Genomic DNA, 22,236 nt, shown 5'->3' with positions numbered 1-22,236 from the left:
CCTTCCCCACTAGAGAACAGGGTTGGGGTTATCTCATCTTTAGTATCTATCTCCAGCACTTAACCGGCACTCAATAACTATTGAATGGAGGAGGCCTAAAGATTTAAGCAGGTCTTTCACTTGCAGTGCCCCTCAATTGAAAGGGGGTTGCATTAAGTTTAAAAAGCACCATCACCCTTTAATGGAGGAGGTGGAATGCAGTCCTGGTGGTAAGTACTATTAAATTGTCCCAAAGCCTGATCTGTAGTTTCTGGGGTTTGACAGTCATTCCTTGAGTGTGACAGAGTCTGTTTCCCCCAAGCCTGACTCAGAGCTGACTAGTTGAAACGTCTTGTTCCATACCCATCTATCACTTTAATTCTGGGTTGCTTTAAGCCCTCAATACCTTTTCTCAGCACAATGGGGTTGCTGAGGGCAGGACTTGCAGTTACCATGGCTATAGTACTCTTTTTACCTCTTTCAAAAAGAAAACCCAGAGTCCTTATCAGTGTGTATATCATTAACTGTAAATGTATCACGAATTCAGAAAATTCTCCTGCCATTTTTTGAATACCTTCTTTTCTAGACAAATACGGGCTTTGCAGATCTTTTCTCAAGTAATCCTTATAATAAGCACCCAAGATAGGGGCCATTAATCCTCATTTGATAAGTTAGGAAAGAGAACTCAAAGATGTAGTTGGTAAACAAACGTAGTGGTTAAGAATTGGAAGCCACGCAGCCCTAGATTCAAATCCTGGCTCAGCCTCTTATGATATGGGTGTCTTAGGGTGTCCCTAATTTTTCTTTGTTCCTCTGTTTGCTCATCTTTACAATGAGGGTTAGTAATAGCGCTTAACCTCTGTGGTTGTGGTAAGGATTACATGACAGTATGTGTAGAGTTAGCTATTATAATCATAAATTTTTTATGTAGGTCTTGTTAGTCTGCATAAGGGTATTTTATATCTGCTCTTTTTTTTTTTTATGAGGTTAATTCACATCCTCGTCATTTTAGTAGCTTGGTAGCTTTCTTAATTTCGTTTATCAGGCGTTTGTTGAACACCAGTCATTCGTTTCCCTAATAGAGCTTATAGTGTAGTCCCACTATATTAGGTTTTGCTTACATATTTTCTTGTTCTTAAAACATATGAACTATATCTAGTTTCCCCAGAATTGTATGTAAAGAGCCATTGCTTTTTCCTTGTTTTCACAAATGATTTATTTTTATCCTGAGCTGTATTTTGCAGATTGAAATTACTGAGCCCAAGTGCATAGGCAGTTTTACAGCTTGTTCCTTGCTTCCAGTTTGAGGTATAAAAAGATGGTTATAGTCAGGGCCCTAGGCAGTGGTTCAAGTGTTCTAGTTTCCTCACTGCTGGATCAGTCTTAGGTTTTGTCCTTTCTGAAAAATTAAGTATTTCTATTGTTATATAATGGTGTGGTAATTCTGACACAACACTTGAAAAGCACTTGGTTGATTAATCTTGTATTCAAATTATGTTTATATCTAATGGCACGAATATAAGCATAGAAACGACTTTGGTAGGGGAAAGAGGAAGGGCCTTTGAGAAGTGGTTTGTCTGCCTCTGGGAAAATCCTGTTACCTATGTTAAGATGGATGTCTCCTGTCTTGGAGGACCTTGAAAGCTGCTAACCCCTGTGTACCTTGGTTTCTTTCTGCGCCTCAGTTCCCTGTCTTTACCATGGGGACGTGACATTTAGTCCTAATCATGTGGCGGTTGTGAAGATCCTGTACAATACTGTAGTATAAGATTATTTAATATGTAATTTTTTATTGAGGTATAATTGATACATAACATTGTGTAAGTTTAAGATTTACAATGCGATGATTTGATACACTTGTGTACTGGAAAATGATCACCACCCAGGTGTTAGCTAACCTCCATCGTGTCACATAATTACCAGTTCTTTTTTGTAATAAGAATGTTGAAGATCTACCCTCTTAGCAACTTTCAAGTGTATGATACAGTATTATTACCAATAATCACCATGCTATACATTAAGTCCCTAGAACTTATTCATCTTGTAAATGAAAGTTTGCACCCTTTTTTTTTTTCATTCCCCTCATCCCCCAAATCCTGGAAAACACCATTCCATTCTCTGTTTGAATGAGTTTGTCTTTTTTAGATTCCACACGGGATGTAAAACACTATTTGTCTTTCTCTGATTTATATCCCTTGGCATAATGCCGTCAAGGTCCATCCATGTTGTCACAAATGGCAGGATTTCCTTCTTAGGCCTGAATAATAATCCATAGTGTGTCTTCTTTATCCATATGCCCATAGACAAACACTTAGGTTGTTTCAGTATCTTGGCTATTGTGAATAATTCTGCAGTTGTGACCAAACAGAAAGAGTTCATCCACCCAGCACTTGGAGAGCCTAACACTAAACACTGGTAACTGCAGTGAAGAAATTGGGGTTACTTTATTTGCAAAGCGGTAAGCAAGGAGAAGGGGAAAGCTATGGCTCAAAAACCCAAACTCCCCGATCCAGGGTTTGATGTATGTTTTTAAGGGGTTGGGGCAATAGGTATGTGGAAGCACTGGTGGAGCAGTTAATTGGAGGACCTTGGAGCCTGCCCATTTATGGTAAGGGGCTTCGGCACCCATCTTCCTGGACAGTGGACCCTGTACCTCTGAAAGGGTTCCAGTGTTCCGGTTCTGATTGTGTCCTTGTCCTTTGGTTTTGGGGAGTGAGGGGGCAAGACTTTGTTTCTTTGGTGCAGCTGGAGATCAAAGTTCTCTCCTCTACACATGCTTCAGCTGCATGACTTACAGTTTTGGTCTGTTGTCTCTGAAAAGCAACTCGGTATCTTTTTAAACAGGATAAGCCCATTTTGAGTTGGTTCTGCGGGTTACAAATCTCTCCTTTTTGTTGTTCATTCCTCAGTCTTGAGGGAAATAGGGCAACAGGTCTAGGTTCAATTAAGAAGGGTGACTAGCTTCAAGATGGAGTCAGGTTTGTCTGCCCATTGTGCCCCTCTTATCTGGCTCTTACAATGCACTCGCCTCTGCTGTGATGGTCTCCGAGCCTTAGAGGGGACATTATGCGTGTTCAATTTATAATCAGAGACCATAGCAACAGTAGTAGAGAGTAACAGGTGTACCCTGCTGTGACCCATGTAAGCCAGGTACCAGGCTGGTATCCCAAGGGGCATTTATTGGCTTCCAAAGTCAATCTTAATTCTTTAAAACTTTCTGGTCATATCCAAGTCTCTGCATCTCTCTCTCAAACATGACAACCCAGACAAAGCCTTGATAATAAAACCAGTTTCCAATTATGTCTAGTAGACATCTTCCAAGCCAAGAACCCAATTTCTCTCACTGGAAATGGAAGCTCCGTAGGTCAGCCACGTCTGGTCAGCAGCAAGCATTACAGGTCTGTCCCTGGAGCAATTAATCCAGGCAGCTGCTTGGACAGAATCTAGGGAGACCGTCCCAGCCAGGGGTTGTTGAACCACAGGCAGAAAGCCCACTCAGGGCGAAGTCCCATCTAAGTCACCATTTTTGTTACCCAAAAGAGAGAGTTTGTCCAACCAGCACTAGCAGAGCCTAACACTAAACACTAAGATTTACATATTTAAATAATGTTTTTTAAAAATATAAAGAAGTAATCAAAAATTAAAATCTTACCAACTAGATAATCCCTGGAAGTATATTCTTAAGGTTAGAAAATTGTAACAATACAGAAAGGTAAAAAGTGAAAAGTCAAATTTTCATGCTCTATTCCTCTCGTTTAAAGGAACTGCTTAGACAGTTTCTTAGTTTCTTCCACGGAATCACTTTATGAATGTGCTGTAATGGATCTGTCTGTTTATGTGTTTGTTTACATAAAAGGCATAATACCATACATACGCCTCTACGTATACCAGGCCTTTTGTTAGTTGTCACTGTATCTGGCAGATGGCTTCACATCATCTGTAGATTGCCGTTATTCCACTTAATAGCTGTACAACATTCTATTGTATGGATGAAGCATAATTCATTTAATTAGGCCTCATTTTTATTTTTCACTTTTATTTTTTTTAAGTGTGTTTTCCAGGACCCATCACCTCCAAGTCAAGTAGTTGCTTCAATTTAGTTGTGGAGGAGGCCTCTTGATGGAGAGTGTAGCCTCAGAAACCGCAAAGTTATATTGCTCACTCTTACAGGTATTTTGGCAGACTCTGGGGGATGTATCTGTAGGATAAGTTAACGGCAGTGGGACTGCGGGGTTTCAGGTATGTGCATTTTTGTGGGTAGTGCCAAGTTGCCTCTAGAAAAGCAATTTATTCTTCTCTCAACAGTATATATAAGCAGACTCTTTTCTCCTCATCCCTGTAAACGTTGGGTAGCCTACCTTTCTGAGATTTGCCTATCTGAGAAGGGGAAAATTGTTATTTCGCTTTTCATTTTCTTTAATTTAGGGTGAGGTTATATGGATATAATACCACATGCTTATTAGTTCTTTGCCTTATTCCCCTCCTTCCCTCCGGTGATCTGCAGTTCTTACATTTTGCCCATTTTTAAGTGAGTTGACTTTTTTGTTCTTGGTTTGTATGTACTCTTTGTTAATAAAGGAAGTTAGCTTTTTGTCATATGTGTTGCAGTTATTTTCTCCTAGTTTGTCATTTGTGAAAATGCTTTCAAACTGTATTACGCAGTGTACAGTTAAAGCTTTCATTGTCATTGATACAGGGGCATTGACTGAATATTGTATTTAAGGAAATAAGCGAGGCTCTCTGTCTGCTGTGTAGCAGTGGTGTCCCATTGTAGGGAAATTGGACTGTAAAGGAGTAATTCGAAGTCCTGCCAAGGCCTTTAATGGAATCCTGTATAAATACAGATTGCATCAGATTTGTTTCTCTTGGTTTTTCTTGGTGTCCTTATTGAACATACTTCCTTTTCCTTCTTATTCTGCAAGCTGGAGATTTTTAGAAGAAAAGCTAAGGCCCTGAAGAATGGATAAGTTAAAAGCTTATCCAGCAGACCTGGGCTTTTGTTCTGGGGCCTGCCACTGAGCACCTGAACCTTAGCCAAATTACTTTAAGCTTAATTTCCTCATTTGTGATAATAGAATTATTAATGGCTACTATGTAACAATATAGTCCTTACTTTGTACTGGCCCTGTGCTCTTTAAATGGATCATCTCATTTAATCCTGTCACACGCACTACCTGCAGCTAGGTACTATTATTATCACCATCCCCCTTTCACCAGCAGCTCAGTGAGTGTTCAGTGCCTTTCTTCTTGTTTGGCACCACCTTTTCATATAATCTGGGATGCCAAACTATTAATCTGAATATTACTTGATGCGCATGAGGTCAGAGATACAAAGATAACTTGATGTGGTATTTCAGGCAAGCCAAAATGAAGACTTTTCTCTTGATTGGATTTACTTGCACCAGATTTGGTATTTTATTTTCCTGGAGAGTGTTAGGTAAGGCCAGTCAAACCTCTGACTCCCTTCCCCCGGGGTCCACATGAAGCTCTCCTGCTTAACATAGCTTCTCAGTTTATTAGGTTTCAGCTTCCTTAATTTACAACTAGCAACCATTCCTGCCTTAGTTTGATTTGCTTTGTGTGTTTCCCAATGTCAGTCCTTCGGAACAGGGTGTCTAATGGATAGCTAGCTCATCCTTCACATAACGTGTTATTTTTCTTCCGGAAAATTTCTGCTGTGAAAAAAACTGTGTAAATTTAGGAAACTGAGAGGCAAAGAACAATCACCTACAACGTGTTTTTTTTTTTCTTCCACTTTAAAAAAACAACGTATATGTGTTTTAATGTGAGCTCAAAGTGGTGTAATTTTGCATCCTGCCTATTCATGTAATACACTTACTGCAAGCAGATTCCTCCTGAGATGTGACGGACCCACTTCTGTGATTTTTTTTCCACATTCATCCATTGCAAGATTGTGCTCCTGATCTGCGGTAGATTTTGCCCTGGCAGTGCTCTGGCGTTGCTTGGGTATTGTTAGGCTGTTGAGGGCCAAAGTTTAGTGGCAAAGAATTTAGGGGTAGCTCGCTGTGTGGAGGTGGCCTGCTCCACTGCTTCGAGAGCTCAAGTGGCTCTATTTGCATCAAAACCACCACTAGCACCTAAAGATAGATTTTACTTATATATAAAATGACTACCAGTCTCGGTACCCAAAGGCTCCATAAAGATTTACTTAGGAAAATGGAGATTGTCAGAATGTACTCAAGAAGAAGTAGAAAATATAAATAGATCAAAGAAAGTATAAATAGATCTTTTTTGTCCAGGCTTCCAAAGGTAGGGCCAGGAATTATTAGTGTCTCTGCTTTTGTTTGCTTCCTTTGTAGCACTTGACATTCACAGAAGGTGCAGCTTGCAGTTATTTCATTTATCTGTTTACCGGCTACATTTTTGTCTTTCCTCCATGGACTGGAGGCGTCATGAGGGCAGGAACTCTCTCTTTTGGCCTTTGACTATTTTCCTAAATAGTCTCTCTGCAGATATATGTTGACTGCGTCAGCAAGTGATTAAATTTAACGTTGAGAGCAATTGTTTTCTTGGAGTTCTGAGGGGTGCCCCTTATAGGTGAATCCTTTCTCCTCCCAGGTCCAGAGACTGCAGGGTGCTGCATAATAGAGGACCCAGTGGAGGGTACACACCTGTGTTAGGATGCGGGCAGGCACGAAAGAGCCCAGGCAGGGTTTCCTGCAGCTTTGTGTTTTGAATAATGCCTGTTTGTCTTTTACGTGTAGTGAGTGATGCTACACTCTGGGCAGACTTTGCCTAAGTTTCATAAATATTTAATTGGCTTTTGCAGGAGAATAAAGGCAGCTCCGTTGATGACTGAAAATGACAAAGCATCCACCTAACAGACGAGGAATCAGCTTTGAAGTGGGAGCCCAGTTGGAAGCCCGGGACCGATTAAAAAACTGGTACTTTTATGTTTTTCTTAATTAAATCCCTTCAGTAAAGGAGTTTTGCCAGCACTGATAAAGAGGTGTAGCCTGGGCTTTTCTGTAGTGTTTTCCTGCTCCCTGACTCTTGGAAGGTGGAAGGAGAGAGACTTAAGTCTTGAGCTGTGGGAATGTCCTTTCTCTTTGGTGCAGGGGTCCCTGTGTCAAGGGGACCATTCTGTGACCCCTTGTTCATGCTTGTTTCCCCTTTCTGCCTCTTCATCTGAAGAAGTTATAAGAAAAAGAAGCATGAGTGGCTGCAGGGAAGGGAAGAGTTAATAGTGGCAGGTCTCGTGCTCTTGGCTGCCTGTCTGGAAGAAGAGAGGAGAGAGATCAGGATGGAAGAATGAAGAAAAGGGGTTAGATCAGAATCAGAACAGCTCCAGTGTTGTGGACAACCCCTCCAGTTTTCGGGGTGTGTTGTATGGTTGAAAGTTCGTTGTCATACTGTAGGAGTGATTAGATTCAGAAGCTGAGGGGTTGTAGTCTGTCATTGACTTGTGACCTCATTGGTCATTAGACACTTTGAGCATCAGCTTTATCTATAAATGTGGGTAATAGTAATGTGACCTCATAGATTTTTTTTCTGAGCATCAAATTATAGAATATGTGGGGAAAGGCCTATAAACTGTGAAGTGCTGGTAGTTGAGGACATTCTAGAATTTGATTATTTGTTAATGCTTATGGTGAAACTCAAACCTTTTTGAGTTTTCATAAGGAAGACGGTAGCTGTTTTGGAGTTATCTCAAAATATACAGGCTGCCCAGTGCCTGGGATGTAAAGAGAAGACAAGGGAAGAGAAGCAGGGAAGTGCCTGGGGTAGAATGTATCTCTGCTGCCTTTTGGGGCTGGGAGATTTAATCCAAGAATTAGAGACACTTTGAACACCCAGTTGTTTTTAGGCTGTTTGAATTATCTATAATTATTTCTCTTTTTTGTTTTCCCTCTGTTTTTTTTTTTTAAGGCAGCTTTCATAAAAGGAAAATTCTTTTTAAATTAAAAAAATCTTAAAATATAGAAAAAGTAAAAAGAGCTAATCACAAAATAATCTCTGTACTTACTGCTCAGAATTAATAAATATTAACACTTGTTTTATTTACATTTTAAAAAAGAAGGGACATAAAACATTTCTGATGTAATGGAAGTACCTTATATACCCCTCCCTATTCAATTCCCCTCCTGCACTCCATAGAGGCAACCGGCATCCTGAAGTTGGTTGTATCCTTTCTGTCTGTGTTTTTACATTTTTACTGTATACAGTAGTACCTCAGTTTTCAAACGTCTCTGTTGACGAACATTTTGGTTTACAAGCGCCGTAAACCCGGAAGTAAATGCTTCAGTTTTTAAACATGCCTCAGAAGTCGAACATGTCACGTGGCTTCTGCTGAGTGCAAGATCCTGAGGCCTAGCTGTGGGCTGTTTTCGAATGTTTCAGAACTCCAATGGTCTTCCGGAACCGATTACGTTCGAAAACCGAGGTACCACTGTATATGTCTCAGTAAATAATAGAACCATTCTGGGTGTTTCAAAAAAATTCATATAAGAGGTATCATATTGTTTGTTTCTTTTCTGCATCATGTTTTTATGATTTACCCATATTGATATTGATATACAATATTCATCCTAACTTCTGTATAGAGTCCACTGTATGACTATACCATATTTTGTTTATCCAGTCTCCTACTGATGGACGTTTAGATTCCAGTTTTTCACTAATACACAGTGCTACTGTGAACATCGCTGTAAATGTCTCTGTGCACCTGGGCTGAGAATGTTTCTTGGGCAATGGCTTTCAAAAATGGTTTTGACTACAGTCTGTATAATAAGAAATATATTTTAAGTACAGTGTGGTATCCGCTCATGTATACGTATAAATTTAAATGAAGCAAAAATTTTATGGAACAGTCCTTAACCTTATTACATGCATTATACTCTGATGTTTTTCTTCTATGTTGTATGCATATCTCCTTAACATACACACAAAAATGCTGGTCAAGAGGCACTAATTTGATTTTTATAATCTACTGATGGGTCATGAATTGCAGTTTTTAATAAGCCCTACCCCAGTGAAATTGTTGTGTAGTATGATACACACATTTTCAGTTTTACTGGAAACTGCCAAGTTGATCTCCAAATTGCTTCTGAATTACACTCCCATCAGTAGTACACACAACTTCCTGTTTTTCTACATCCTTATCAACATTCCTTTTGACAGATTTTCTGGTTTTGCCAAACTTTATTGTTGGTTGTGAACCTCACAGTGTAGTTTCGGACAAGGATTGTCAATGGATACTGTAATAAAATCATTATCTAAATGGTGTGGGGGAACAGGATATTGACAAGTACCAAAGTATCACCACAAATTATTTAATACTTTCACAGGGTAAAGTATACCTTTAAAATGGTGCGAGATGGTGGGCTTTACCTTATCCAAATAAAGGAACAGTGGGACGACCTAGCTTTATGTGTTCCCTGATATGATGCATTATGAAACACAGCATTACCATTGAAGCATTCTGTAAAAAATGTATTTAATCTGAAGTGTAGACCTAACTTTCAGTTTATAGGAAATATAAGAGAATACAAGAAACAAGTTAAACTCACCATGAGAAAATAATGTGATCAACCTGGAACGTGGAATGTTCTATAAAACAACTGTTCAGTACTCTTAAAAAAAAATTTAAAAAATGCCGTGATGGGGGAAGAGTGGGGAGGGGAGGATTATTGTGGAATTAAATGAACTAAGGAGACATAAAAATGTGACGTGCAAACCTTTGATTGAATCTCAATTTTGGAAAAAGACATTCTTGGGAATAGAAAAATCTTAATATCATCTGGATATTAGATATTATGGAATTATTGCTAATTAGGATTGATTATGTTACAATAAGTATATAAAGTGGAAGAATAGTGATTTTTCTGCCTCTGTCATTCTATTTTTTATTAGCTGACGTTCTTCTGCAAGAAGAGCTTTCTCCCCTCCCCCTTTTTTCCTTTTTAAGGATCACTAAGAACTCAGATTATTCAGTGTGGTGTTGTAGTCAATTACATTCATTATTCTATTTGATGCTAAAATTATTCCAAATTTGACCAGTGAGAGGTCCTTTAAACTATCTCCTTTGTTCTTGTGACACACTCCTATTTGTCCATGAGCATTTTCTTGTTTTCTGGCACTACGAGAAGCCCCAGATTTATCCTACACATGTCTTGTTCCAGACCCTGGAATCCGCCATTTCTCCAAGGGGACCTGGTTCCTTTTAGTTGCAAATGGTATAAAGAAATTAAGCTCTGGGCATTGGGTGTGTTTATTGCTTCTAGAATGTCTTCTCTTTTAGGCCTTTTCAGTGGCTGGAGATAGAGAATAAATTATTTGAAAACTGAGTTCATTTTGATATTTCCAGTTTACATTGTGAGTGGTAGAGCTGGGGTTTTGCACCCCTGTTGAGTTGACTCCAAAGGCTGCCGTGCCTCCCAGGTGATTGCTTTCCCTGGTGATATTTTTCTAGGTGTTCTTCCATGTTTTCTTGATTTGCTGCTAGTTGGTAAAACAAACACACACAAAAACACAAAAAACATGAAAATGAAGGGTTATTTTTCAAAACCCATGTGACAGAAGTGTATGGAGACACAAATGTGACCCAGAGTGCGTGAGTGGGATTCATGTTTATAATAGGTCTATATCTTTTATTTGTCTGTATTGCTTATACAGAAGCCTCACTTCTGTTTACTGCAGAAACAGGATACAGAACACCTAATATTATACTTCTGTTACACTAACAACAATAGCAATGACTGCTAACATTTATCAGAGATTTGCTGTGTGTCAGGATGATGCCAATGGCTTTAGTTGCTTTTCTTGGGCTATCTCATTTAACCCCCCATAGCAAGCCCATTTGGACCTGAAGCTCAGAGGTATAATGACTTGCCCAAGGCACAAATTAATAACTGATGAATCTAAGACTTACTCAGTTTTGTTTGACAACATTGTTCTGTGTACCTTACCAGAATTTTATTTGTAAGTCATCCAGCCCAGCTTTTTTAAAATTAATAGGGTCCCAAAGAAGTCATGAAATTAGGGTTTTAATTTTTTTAGAAGAGAGGAGTTTGTAAAATACAGATTTGGATTTTCCATGGCAGTTTCTCTCACCAAGCAGACTATGGGATAGTGATAAGAATCCATGTTCTAATTTTGGATCTGCCACTTTGGGGTGAACTTCCCACATATCCTTTTCCTACTCCATAGACAGAGGAATCCTGCCTGCCCTCTTTACCTCCAGGGTTGTGTAGATGAACTGAGTAACATGTGAGAGGCTGCAGTTTCCTGGTAATGAACCTTGGTGGATAGAATGGAAGCCGCTTGTTCTGCCTTCTCTGCCTTCTTCCTGTCATCTGTCAGGAGCGCACCATCTGCCCTGAACAGTAGGCCTGGCTCTCCCTGTTCGTGTTCTGAACACAGTGAAAAAAGCTCCTTCTGTCTGTTGTTTTCCTGACTCTTTGGCACGTTTTCACTACTTTGTTTCCATTTAAGTTGATCATGGTCTCCTTCCATCTCTTTTACAAAGGATTTTAAAATCTGAGTTTCATAATGTCCTTAGCTCTCTTTTCTATTTCTTTTTTATTAGGATTATTTTACACTGATTAGGGCTGAGTTCCTGTTTCATACCTCTTCACTTCTTGTACCATCTTTTCTTTTTCAGTAATCTTTCATTTCTGAGCTTTCCACATACATGTATTGAGCTGAGTGTATGCTGTGATCAGGCATTATGATAGGAATGAAGAAAAATCACACCATCCCTTAAGAAATTTATAGGCCAGTGTAGTACTGGCTTTTAGCATTGCCAGCCAAGGATTGTTAATCATATATTCGGATGCTTATGTCTTTGCTAATAGCTCACATTTAGTGAGTGATTGACTCTGTGCCAGGCACAAGTGTAAAGGCTTTACATGTTATACCCCATATAATCCTCACAGCACTATGAGGTTGTTATTCCCATTTTATACGTTAGGAAACAGAGGCACAGAATAATTCAGTAATTTGCCCAAAATTGCACAAATAGTAAGTGTTGGGTTTGGGATTTGAATCCAGGTCGTCTGGCTTCTGAGCATGACAAGATATGGCTTTGAATCCCATGCTATGTTCTGTACCTAGGAAGGTGAGTGAAGTCCCTGAAATTAATTACATCTTGAGGTGATACTTACATATGTACAAACCCCTGGGGGAGAACAATAAATTTCATGTGTGGGAATTTCAGAAAGCTTCACAAAGATGACCTGACTTCAGGTCTTTCATTCATTGCTAGGTGCTGGAGATAGAGTAGTGATTAGGACATAGTCCCCAATCTTTAGGAGCTGACCTTCCAGTGGAGGTAGATAGCCCGTAAAGAAACAGATCAATACCTGTAAGGTTAGGTGGTGATAAATGCTCAGAAGAAGAGTAAGTACTGGTAAGTAGATAGAGAATGACATTGTGTGTATATGAGGTATGCTTTTTTATGTAGAGGGTGCTTGGGGAAGGTCTGTCTGACAAGGAGACATTTGAGTAGAGAGCCAAAGCGAGGGAGCGATCCAGGTAGATATCCATGGGAAGAGGGTTCCAGGCAGAGGCAACCAAAGCACTGAGTGCTGGGTGTGTTCAAGTAATACAAGATGGGTAAAGAGTGAGGGGCCAGGGGCAGCCAGATGGCTCAGTGGTTGAAGCACAGTGCTCATAACACCAAGGTCGCCGGTTTGAGTCCCACCTGGGCCAGTGAGCTGTGTCTGCCACAACTAGATTGAAAAACAACGACTTGACATCCTGGAAAAACACACTGTTCCCCAATATTCCCTAATTAAGAAAAAAAAAAAAAAAAAAGAGGGGCCAGAGGTAGGAGAAGTTCACAGATGCAGGAGCCAGACTGGCCATAACAGGGGGTTTGGACTTTATTCGAAATGTAATAGGAAGTCATTGAAAGATTTTAAACAGGGAAGTGACATCTGATTTCAGTTATTAAAAGTGGCTGTGGTTATTGTGTGTCGAATATGTGTGTAGGCATACATGTGCAGAAATAGGGAGAACAATAAGTCTTTTGTAGTCGTCTGCATTAAATGTTGCTTGAATTTAAAAGCAGCGGTGGAGATGATCAGAAGTGATCAGAGTCTGGGTATTTTTTGAAGGTACAGCTGACAGATTAACTGATGATGTGAGAGACAGAGAAGAGTCAGGGATGACTCCAGGGGCTGAGTAGCAGAGTTACTATTTGCTGAAATTGGAAAACCAGCAGTTTGCTTTCGCACATGTTAAATACGGGATTCCTTTTAGATAACCAAGCGGAGATGTTGAGCAGATGGTTTAGTAATGGAGTCAAGCATTCAGGTGTGAGCTCTGGGTTAGGGATAGAAATTTGGGCGTTGGCAGTGAGTATATGAGATTAAAAGAAAAAAGGTCTTATTTTGTAGACCAGTTTTAGGGTCCCAGTAAAACTGAGCAGGAATGCAGAGTTCCCATCCCTTGTATCCACACATGCATAGCCTTCCCTACTGTCCACATCCTTCACCAGAGGGTACGTTTATTCTAATCGATGAGCCTGCACTGACACATCATCAGCATCCAAAGTCCATCGTTTACATTATGGTTCACTTTTGGTGGTGTCCATTCTCTGGGTTTTGACAAATGTGTAAAGACATGTGTCCACTATTATAGTATCGTGCAGAGAATAGCTTCACTCCCCGCAGTCCCTTGAGTTTTCTTCCTCTAGCTCCTCGCAGTCACTGATGGTTTTACTGTTTTGCCTTTTCCATAATGTCATATAGTTGGACATACGTATAGTATGTAGCTTTTTCAGATTGGCTTCTTTCATTTAGTAATACGCATTTAAGATTTCTTCATGTCTTTTCATGGCTTAATAGCTCAATTCTTTAAAGTGCGAAGTAATATTCCATTGTCTGGATGTACCACTGTTAATCCATTTCCTACTGAAAAGCATCTTGGTTTCTTCCAGGTTTTGGCAACTATGAATAAAGCTGCCGTAAATATCTATGTGCAGGTTTTTATGTGGACATAAGTTTTCAACTTATTTGGGTAAATACTGAGGAGTGTGACTGTTGGATCATATGTAAGAGTATGTTTAGTTCTGTAAGAAACTACCTGGGGTGGCTGGTTAGCTCAGCGTGGTGCCGATAACACCAAGATTGCCCGTTCGATCCCCGCCTGGGCCACTGTGAGCTGTGTGTGCCCTCCTTAAAAAAAAAAAAAAGTAAAGAAACTACCAAACTGTCTTTCAAAGTGGCTGTACCATTTTGCTTTCCCACCACCTATCCTGTATTTGGTATTGTCAGAATTTTGGCCACTATAATAGGTCTGCAGTGGTATATCATTGTTATTTAAATTTGCCATTTCCTAATATGTTGAATATCTTTTCATATACTTATTGGCCATCTATATATGAGTATTTTCTTTGGTGAGGTGTCTGTTAAGGTCTTTTGCCTATTTTTTAATTGGTTGGTGGTGTTGGTTGTTACTGAGTTTTAAGAGTTCTTTTGCAAGTATTGTATGTGGGATTTAAGGCGATGAGATTGGATGAGCTCATCTAGGGCTGCACTATCCAAAAAACCATATTGGAGAGCAGAGAGAGAGAAAGTTTCCACTGAGAAGGTTCTGTTGGACAGTGCTGATCTGGGGAGTCAGTGTAGCTAAAAGGAGGACTGCGCCCTAGAGCCTCTCACGGTTTAGACATCAGCAGATGTGGAGGAACCAGGAAAAGAGACTGGGAAAGAGTGACCATTGAGGCAGGAGGAAATCCATAAGGAAGGTGTCCACAGGCCTAGTGGAAAAACTGTTTCAAGGAACAGCAAGTAATCACCTCAGTCTTGTGATGCTGGTGGGTCAAGTAAGATGAGGCTCGAGTGGCTGTTAATTTGGTCACATCAAGGTTATGGATGACGTTGACAAGAGTTGTTTTAATGGAGCAATGGACTCAAAACCCTGATTAGCATAAGTTCAAGGAAAAAGTGGGAGAGGAGAGACTGTAGTGTAGTACACAGGTGGAGGGATTGGCCGTTGATAGGACCAGGTAGTTCATTTATTCTAAGGGGAAGAGGGAGGCTGGGAATCGGTAGAAATGAAGGTTGACTGGTAGAGTTGGTGATAGGTGCATGTGTTACTGTATTTTTAAATTGAGGTCTAATTTACATACAGTAAAATTCATTCTTTTCAGTGTATAGTTCTTTGAGGCTTGTCAAACTCATACAGTCATGCACGCATTACCACAATAAAAATGTAGAGCACTTTTATCACCCACCAGATTTCTTTGTGTGCCTTTGTATCAGCCCCACCTGCCACCTCCAGCCCTTTGCACCCACTAATCTGTCCTCTGTCCATATAGTTTTACTTTTTCTAGAATGTTATATAAATGGAATTATACAGTATGTATTTATACTTGTCATAATGCATTTGAGATTCATCCATATTTTTGCATGAATCAGTAGTTTCTTCCCTTTATTGCTGAGTAGAATTCCGTTGTATGGATGTACCAGTGTATCCATTTACCTGTTCAAAGATATGAATTGTTTCCAGTTTGTGGTAAATATGAACAAACATTTCCATCAGGTTTTGTGAGAACAGAAGTTTTCATTTCTCTTGGGTCATATGTTAAATGTATGTTTAACTTGAGAAGCTGCCAAACTGTTTTCCAGTGTGACTATTACATTTTGCATTTCCACCAGCAACGTATGAGTCCCTGTTGCTCTGTATCTTTGCTAGCACTTGGTGGGATTCTTTTCTTTCCCTCCTTTTGATTGTTTTTTTTTTTTTAAATTGAGATATAATTTACATACCATAAAGTCATTATTTTAAAGCATACAAATCAGTGGGTTTTAGTATATTCACAGTACAACCATCACTACTAATTCCAGAACATTTTCATCACCCCAAAAGGAAACCTCATAGTATTAGCAGTCACTCCGCCTTCCTCCTCAGCCCTAGGCAACCACAAATACACTTTCTTTTTTTTTTTTTTTAATTAAAAATTAGTGTGACAATGATCAACAAAACTACATAGGTTTCAAGTGTACAATTCTATACATAATATATCATCTATACATTGTATTATGTGTTTCCTACTCAGAGTTAGTTCTCCTTCTGTCACCATATATTTGACCCCTTTACCCTTTTCTACCAATCCTCTTCCGCCCTTACCCCCTCTGGTAACCACTAACCTGTTCTCTGCGTCCATGAGTTGTTTCTTTATTTGTTTGTCTTGTTCCTTTGTTGCTTTCGGTTTTATATCCCACATATGAGTGAAGTCTTGTGGTTCTCGACTTTTTCTCTCTGACTTACTTTGCTTAGCATAATCTCAGGATCCATCTATGTTGTTGCAAATGGCAGTATTTCATCTTTTCTTATGACATAATAGTATTCCATTGTGTATATGTACCAATCTTCTTTATCCAATCATCTGTCGAAGGACACTTTGGTTGTTTCCATGTCTTGGGCACTGTAACTAAAGCTGCCGTGAACATTGGAGTACATATATCTTTACGGATAGATGTTTTCAGGCTTTTTGGGTAGATACCCAGGAAATGGATTGCTGGGTCATATGGTAATTCTATTCTAAATTTTTTGAGGAACCTCCACGCTGCCTTCCATAGCGGCTGCACCAATCTACATTCCCACCAACAGAGTATGAGGGTTCCTTTTTTCTCCACAGCCTCTCCCACACTTGTTACTATATGTCTTGCTGATGATAGCCATTCTGACTGGGGTGAGGTGATATCTCATTGTGGTTTTTATTTGCATTTCCCTAATAGCTAATGAAGTTGAGCATTTTTTCCTGTATCTGTTGGCCGTTTGTATGTCTTCTTGGGAGAAGTTTCTATTCACGTCCTCTGCCCATTTTTAATTGGATTGTTTGTCTTTTTGTTGTTGAGTTGTATGAGTTCTTTATATATTTTGGATATTAGCCCCTTATTGGAGGTGTTGTGTGCAAATAATCTTCTCCCATTTGGTTGGTTGCCTCTTTGTGTTGTTGATGGTTACTAATATATTTTCTGTCTCTTTAGATTTGCCTGTTCTGGATATTTCATAGAAACTGAATCATGCAATTCCTTTATGGCTAGCTACTTCACTTAACATGATATTTTCAAGATTCATTTGTGTTGTAGCATATATATCAGCATTCTTTTTTTATAGATAAATAATATTCCATTATATAGGTAAACCATATTTTGTAATATCTGTTCATCAGTTGATGAGTATTTGTTTGTATTCTTTTCACTTTTTGGCTCTTATGAATAATGCTGCTATGAACATTTGTGTTTGAGTTTGTGTGTGGGCATATGTTTTCATATCTCTTGGGTATCTACTTAAGAGTGGAATTGTTGGGTCCTATGGTAATTAACTTGTTTAACCTTTTGAGGAACTGCCACTATTTTCCACTGTAGCTGTACCATTTTACAGTCCCACCAGCAATGGGAATTCTTTTTAGATTGATTTTTTTTTTTTCAGTGATTGAGGATCAGGAGGAAGGCTTGTGTTGAGGGAAGAAGATAAGGTATGAAATATTATTTAAGAGAGTGAAGAGGGATTGGACATGAGAAATTTGGTAGGATTGCTGGTGCTGTCAAGTGACATTAAGGTCTACAGGAGGTTGGTGGTCATGGAGTTATTTTCAATAAGCTTTTGATTTTAGAATAGTTTCAGATTTACAGAAAAATTCCTAAGATGATACAGAGAGTTCTCATATATGACACACCCAGTATCCCCTACTAAGATTAAACATTATAGCAAGATAGAAATGTTACAATTAATGAACCAATAATGGTATATTATTATTAACTAAAGTTCATACTGTATTCATATTTCCTTAGTTTTCCCCTGATGTCCTTTTTTTGTTCCACGATTCCATCCAGGATGCAGCATTATGTTTAGTAGTCATGTCTCCTTAGGCTTTTGGCTGTGTCTGTTTCTAGAGTTCTCTTGTTTTTGAAGATTTTTTATTTATATCAGTATGGACTCAGAAATTTATTTTCGATTTTGGGTTATAATCCAATACTACTTTGTTTTGCTGCTCCTGTTGTTTCATTGGGAGCTCTTTAAGTGGTTTCTTGTGTCCTTTTGACATACTCCCATTATCATGTGTGTTTAACACTTCCTTATTATTTCTGGCAACACAAAATATTCTAGGCTCATCTTGTATAATTCCTGCCCCAGTCCTGGAATCAGCGATTTCTCCAAGGAGCTCTGGTTCCTTATTTAAAAAATTTTTAAATTGTAGTTGACATATAATGTTATATTAATTTCAGGTGTACAACATAGTGAGTAGACATTTATATATCTCATGAAGTGATCGCCATAATAAGCCTAATAACTATCTGTCACCATACATAGTTAGTACATTATTATTGACTATATTCCCTATGCTGTACATTACATACCCGTGCTTATTCTGTAACTGGCAGTTTGTATTTCTTAGTCCCCTTCACCTTTTTCACCCCCCGCCCCCCACTTCCTCTGGTTCCTTTTATTGGACATGATGTTAAACACCGAGATCTGGGCCCTAGATGTGCTCCTTCCTACTGAGGGATCATTGCTTCTAGGCTCAGAATTATTATTATTATTATTATTATTATTTTTGAGTAAAAGATAATCTCTGTATTGTTTTTTTCATTGCAATAGTAATATGTACTTGTTTTTTTTTTTTTCCCCCCCTTAAATAAAACAGTCAAGTGTCACAGAACTCAACAGGCCAGAACCTTTAGAGCCCCCTTGGAGCCTCCTTGCCTGATCTCTTCCACCCCATCATCTGGTCCATCAGCTAATCCTTTCAGATCCACCTGCAGAATCTATCTTGACTCCGACACTGGCTGTCACCTCCACCCTACCTCCCCGGCCCAAGTCCCCATCATGGATCTCTGGACCCTGGCAATAGCCACCTAACTGGTCTCCTGTATCCTTCTGGACTGTGCCTCTTCCTCAGGCTCTTTTACACTCAGCATCCACTGGTAGGCCCTGGATTTTTTTTCCCCAAAACTTTTTGATACTAATTTTCATGGCAATTTACAGTTGTAAGGCATTGAATTAAGAGAGCGAAGATGCTACTCTTTTTAAAAGTCCTTTTTTGGATACCTTTTATTAAGGTATAATTTATGTCAGGGTGCACAGATCTTAAGTGTGTAGCTTGATGAACTTCTATACATGTTTACACATGTGTAACCACTACCGAAATCAAGATATTGACATTTTGGGCACCTCAGAAGACCATTTTTCCCATACCCAGCCACACAACTCCTTCCACCCCCAAGGGAACCACTATTTGTGGTCGTGCATTTAAAGTGAGTCCTATCAGCATGTCGAATGTATTCACCAGCCATAATCAGCTGCCTGGATGCAGGAGTGGAGAATGTCTACAATCTGATTTACCTAGGGCTGGTGTTTCCCTAAGCAGGAATGATGGAGGGAGAGAGGGACCAGGGCGTTGGGGGTCTATGCAAGGAAATAAGATTGAAGTGTAAGCTGTCCAGGATGAAGTGAGGGTGAGAAAGCAGGCAGAAGGAACAATGTAAGCAAAAGTATTCAGGGCTCAAAAAACACAGTGTGTTCTTAGAAATCCACAGAGGCGACAGATCAGGAGTGGGGGGAAATTGGGCTAAAGAGGGGATTTTTAAGCCAGAAGAGAGACACTGTCCCGTCCCTCTTAGGAAAAGAAAAGTGGTGTTTATTCAGTAACCAAATATTTACAGTGTCTCTACATCAGTCCCTTTAGGGGTACTGAAAGAGGCATAGGGGTCATCTGACGTACTGACAGTTGTTGCTGGTGAGAAATGACCAGGATAAGAGAGGAGAGATGAATGCAAGATTTCCTGAGTTAGAAGTGTTAGATGTTGATTAATGGAAGTGGTGAAGAGGTAGGGAAAGAAGGCATCCAAAACAGCTCAGTTTTTATGTAGCTTAATAGTCAGTCCTTTGTTTTTTTACTAAATACAACTTCCGTCGCCATCCCCTCTAGAGCAAAGGCTGGGGATGGCTTAGAGTGTTACTTTTGTGCCATAGGCGTCTTTTGCTTCTGGTGTTTGCCCTGAGCCAGGAATAGAGGCACACTCTGATTCTTTCTTTTTTTTTCTTTCTTAAAAAGTTTTTCTAATTATAAAAGTTACAGCTATTGCCCATAGAAAACTTGAAAAATACAGGAATATATAAATAAAGATCACATGGTCTCACAGAGATAACAACTGTAACATTTTAGTGTATTTCTTTCAAAATATGCACACGCCACACTCTGATTCTTGAAATAAATGAGTGCTGTATGTTTACAGAAAGGCTGTTTATATAGGGAAGAATCTGGAAGCAGCCTGGATGCCCAACCCCTTGGGGAAAGTTCAGGCAAATTCTGGGTTAGTCACTGGGTCGACTATTAGATGGTTGAGACACTTCTGTGGGCCTGCATCAGGACAAAGATATTTACACGTGACGTCACATTAAGAGCAGTAGCTTTTCCCTGGGCTTAGAGTCAGGTTTGGATACTGATCTAGGTTACACCTCTTCCTCGTCACTCTGTTTGGGCCTCCATGTCCGCAAATGTAAAATGGGTGCAGTGATAATAACAACTCCTTAAGTCCTCATGGGATTGTGGGAAGTATCTAGTGAGATACCCTATGTAAAGGCAATTTGTAACCCCTAGAGTAAGCCTACACACATTAGTTATTAATAGCCATGTGAGTGAAAGGGAGTAGAAATAGAGGGGACTTGTTATCCTTTCTGGTTCCTTTTTTTTTTTCCATGTAACATTTCTTCAGTTTGTATTTCTGGGGTGTGTGTGGGGACCAAACAAATTGCTTCCAAGCACTGCCTAGCTGCTCTAATTTAAGCCCACGCACACTGTGCAATGTTGGGCAGCTTAGTTTTACTCAGAAGCAGCCAAGACTCTGAGCAGCAAGCCTTCGTGGGACTTGAGGTCATGTACTGTGGACAAGCCAACGTTGTATCCTTGGGTTAGGCCTGTACTGTTCTCTGTCTTTCTGGACATAAATGTGGAGTTACTCCCTCTGGTTTGGTGTGGATTTCACTCTCCCACAGTCCTCTCCTTTCCTTGGTGGAGCACAAGGGTGGGTTGACTTATCTGGTATCTTAGAGCAGTGTTTCCCCAACTCAAAACCATGAGGACTGGAGCCTCCACCCTATATACTATCTATGGATCCCACTTTTAGTAGCATTGGAGCAAAATGCTACAATTTAGTTATTTATTGCTGTGTAGCAAATTTTCTCAAAATGTAGTGGCCTAAAACAGCACTAAACATTTATTATCCTGTCAGTGTATGTGGGTCAGGAATTCAGGAGCGGCTTAACTAGAGGGTTCTGGCTCCAGGTCTCATGATGCTGTGGTCCAAGGTGGCTCCCTCATGACACTGGCAAGTTGGTGCTGGTTGCCAGCGGGAGACCTCAGTTCCTTGCCACTTGGATCTCTCCATAGGGCATCTAGAATGTTCTTACGACATAGCATCTGGCATCCTTCAGAATGGGGAATCCAAGAAGCAGCAGTGCTGTGTGTGTGTTAAAATATACATAACATAAAGTTTACCATTTTTAACTGTACAGTTCAGTGACATTAAGTACATTTATATTGTTGTGCAACTATCACCACTGTCCATTTCCATAACTTTTTCATTTTTCCAAACTGAAACTCTGTACCCATTAAACAGTAACTCCCCATTCTCCCCTCCCCCCAGCCCTTAGTAACCACCATCCTAGGTTGGTGCAAAAGTAATTGCGTTTTCAGACCATGAATTTTAAATCATTATCACTAGGCTCAGACACATCTTTATTAATCAGAATAGGAGCCATTGCAGTCAACACATTTTGCCAGTGAGAAATAATTTTGTTTATTCCTGTAGTGTAAAAATTCATGCTTTGGGATTCGACGAACTCTTGGAAAGCATTTTCTGCATCCTGGTTGTGGAAGCGTTTTCTCTGCAAAAAGTTGTCGAGCTGCTTGAAGAAGTGGTAGTCGGTTGATGAGAGGTCAGGTGAATATAGCAGATGAGGCAAAACTTCATAGCCCAATGCGTTCAACTTTTGAAGCGTAGGTTGTGCGACATGTGGTTGGGCGTTGTGGAGAATTGGACCCTTTCTATTGACCAATGCCGGCTGCAGGCATCGCAGTTTTTGGTGAATCTCATCAATTTGCTGAGCATACTTCTCAGATGTAATGGTTTCGCCAGGATTCAGAAAGCTGTCGTGGATCAGACCGGCAGCAGACCACCAGTGACCATGACCTTTTTTTGGTGCAAGTTTGGCTTTGGGAAATGTTTTGGAGCTTCTCGTCAGTCCAACCACTGAGCTGGTCATCACCGGTTGTCGTAT

At 39.8% G+C, this 22,236-nt stretch overlaps 1 protein-coding gene across 8 annotated transcripts in view; it reads left to right on the top strand.

Annotated features, from left to right (window-relative positions):
* PHF20 (PHD finger protein 20) overlaps positions 1-22,236 on the top strand; it is a 116,279-nt gene that overhangs the window by 13,057 nt on the left and 80,986 nt on the right. For 5 of the 8 annotated variants that reach the window (XM_074317600.2, XM_019733064.3, XM_019733056.3 and 2 more), the window contains one exon: positions 6,770-6,884. The exons of the other annotated variants lie outside the window; for them this stretch is intronic. In XM_074317600.2, coding sequence (XP_074173701.2) covers positions 6,802-6,884 — 83 coding nt within the window. In that variant the 5' untranslated portion in view covers positions 6,770-6,801. Of the gene's footprint in view, positions 1-6,769; positions 6,885-22,236 lie in introns of those variants that run through there. 8 annotated transcript variants of the gene reach the window in all.

The sequence above is a fragment of the Rhinolophus sinicus genome, chromosome 13 (assembly GCF_057876585.1).
Source record: "Rhinolophus sinicus isolate RSI-liver-muscle chromosome 13, RSI-T2T, whole genome shotgun sequence".
Lineage (NCBI taxonomy): Eukaryota > Metazoa > Chordata > Mammalia > Chiroptera > Rhinolophidae > Rhinolophus > Rhinolophus sinicus.
Note: the sequence above shows the minus strand (reverse complement) of the source record. Positions and strands in the feature narration are given on the sequence as shown.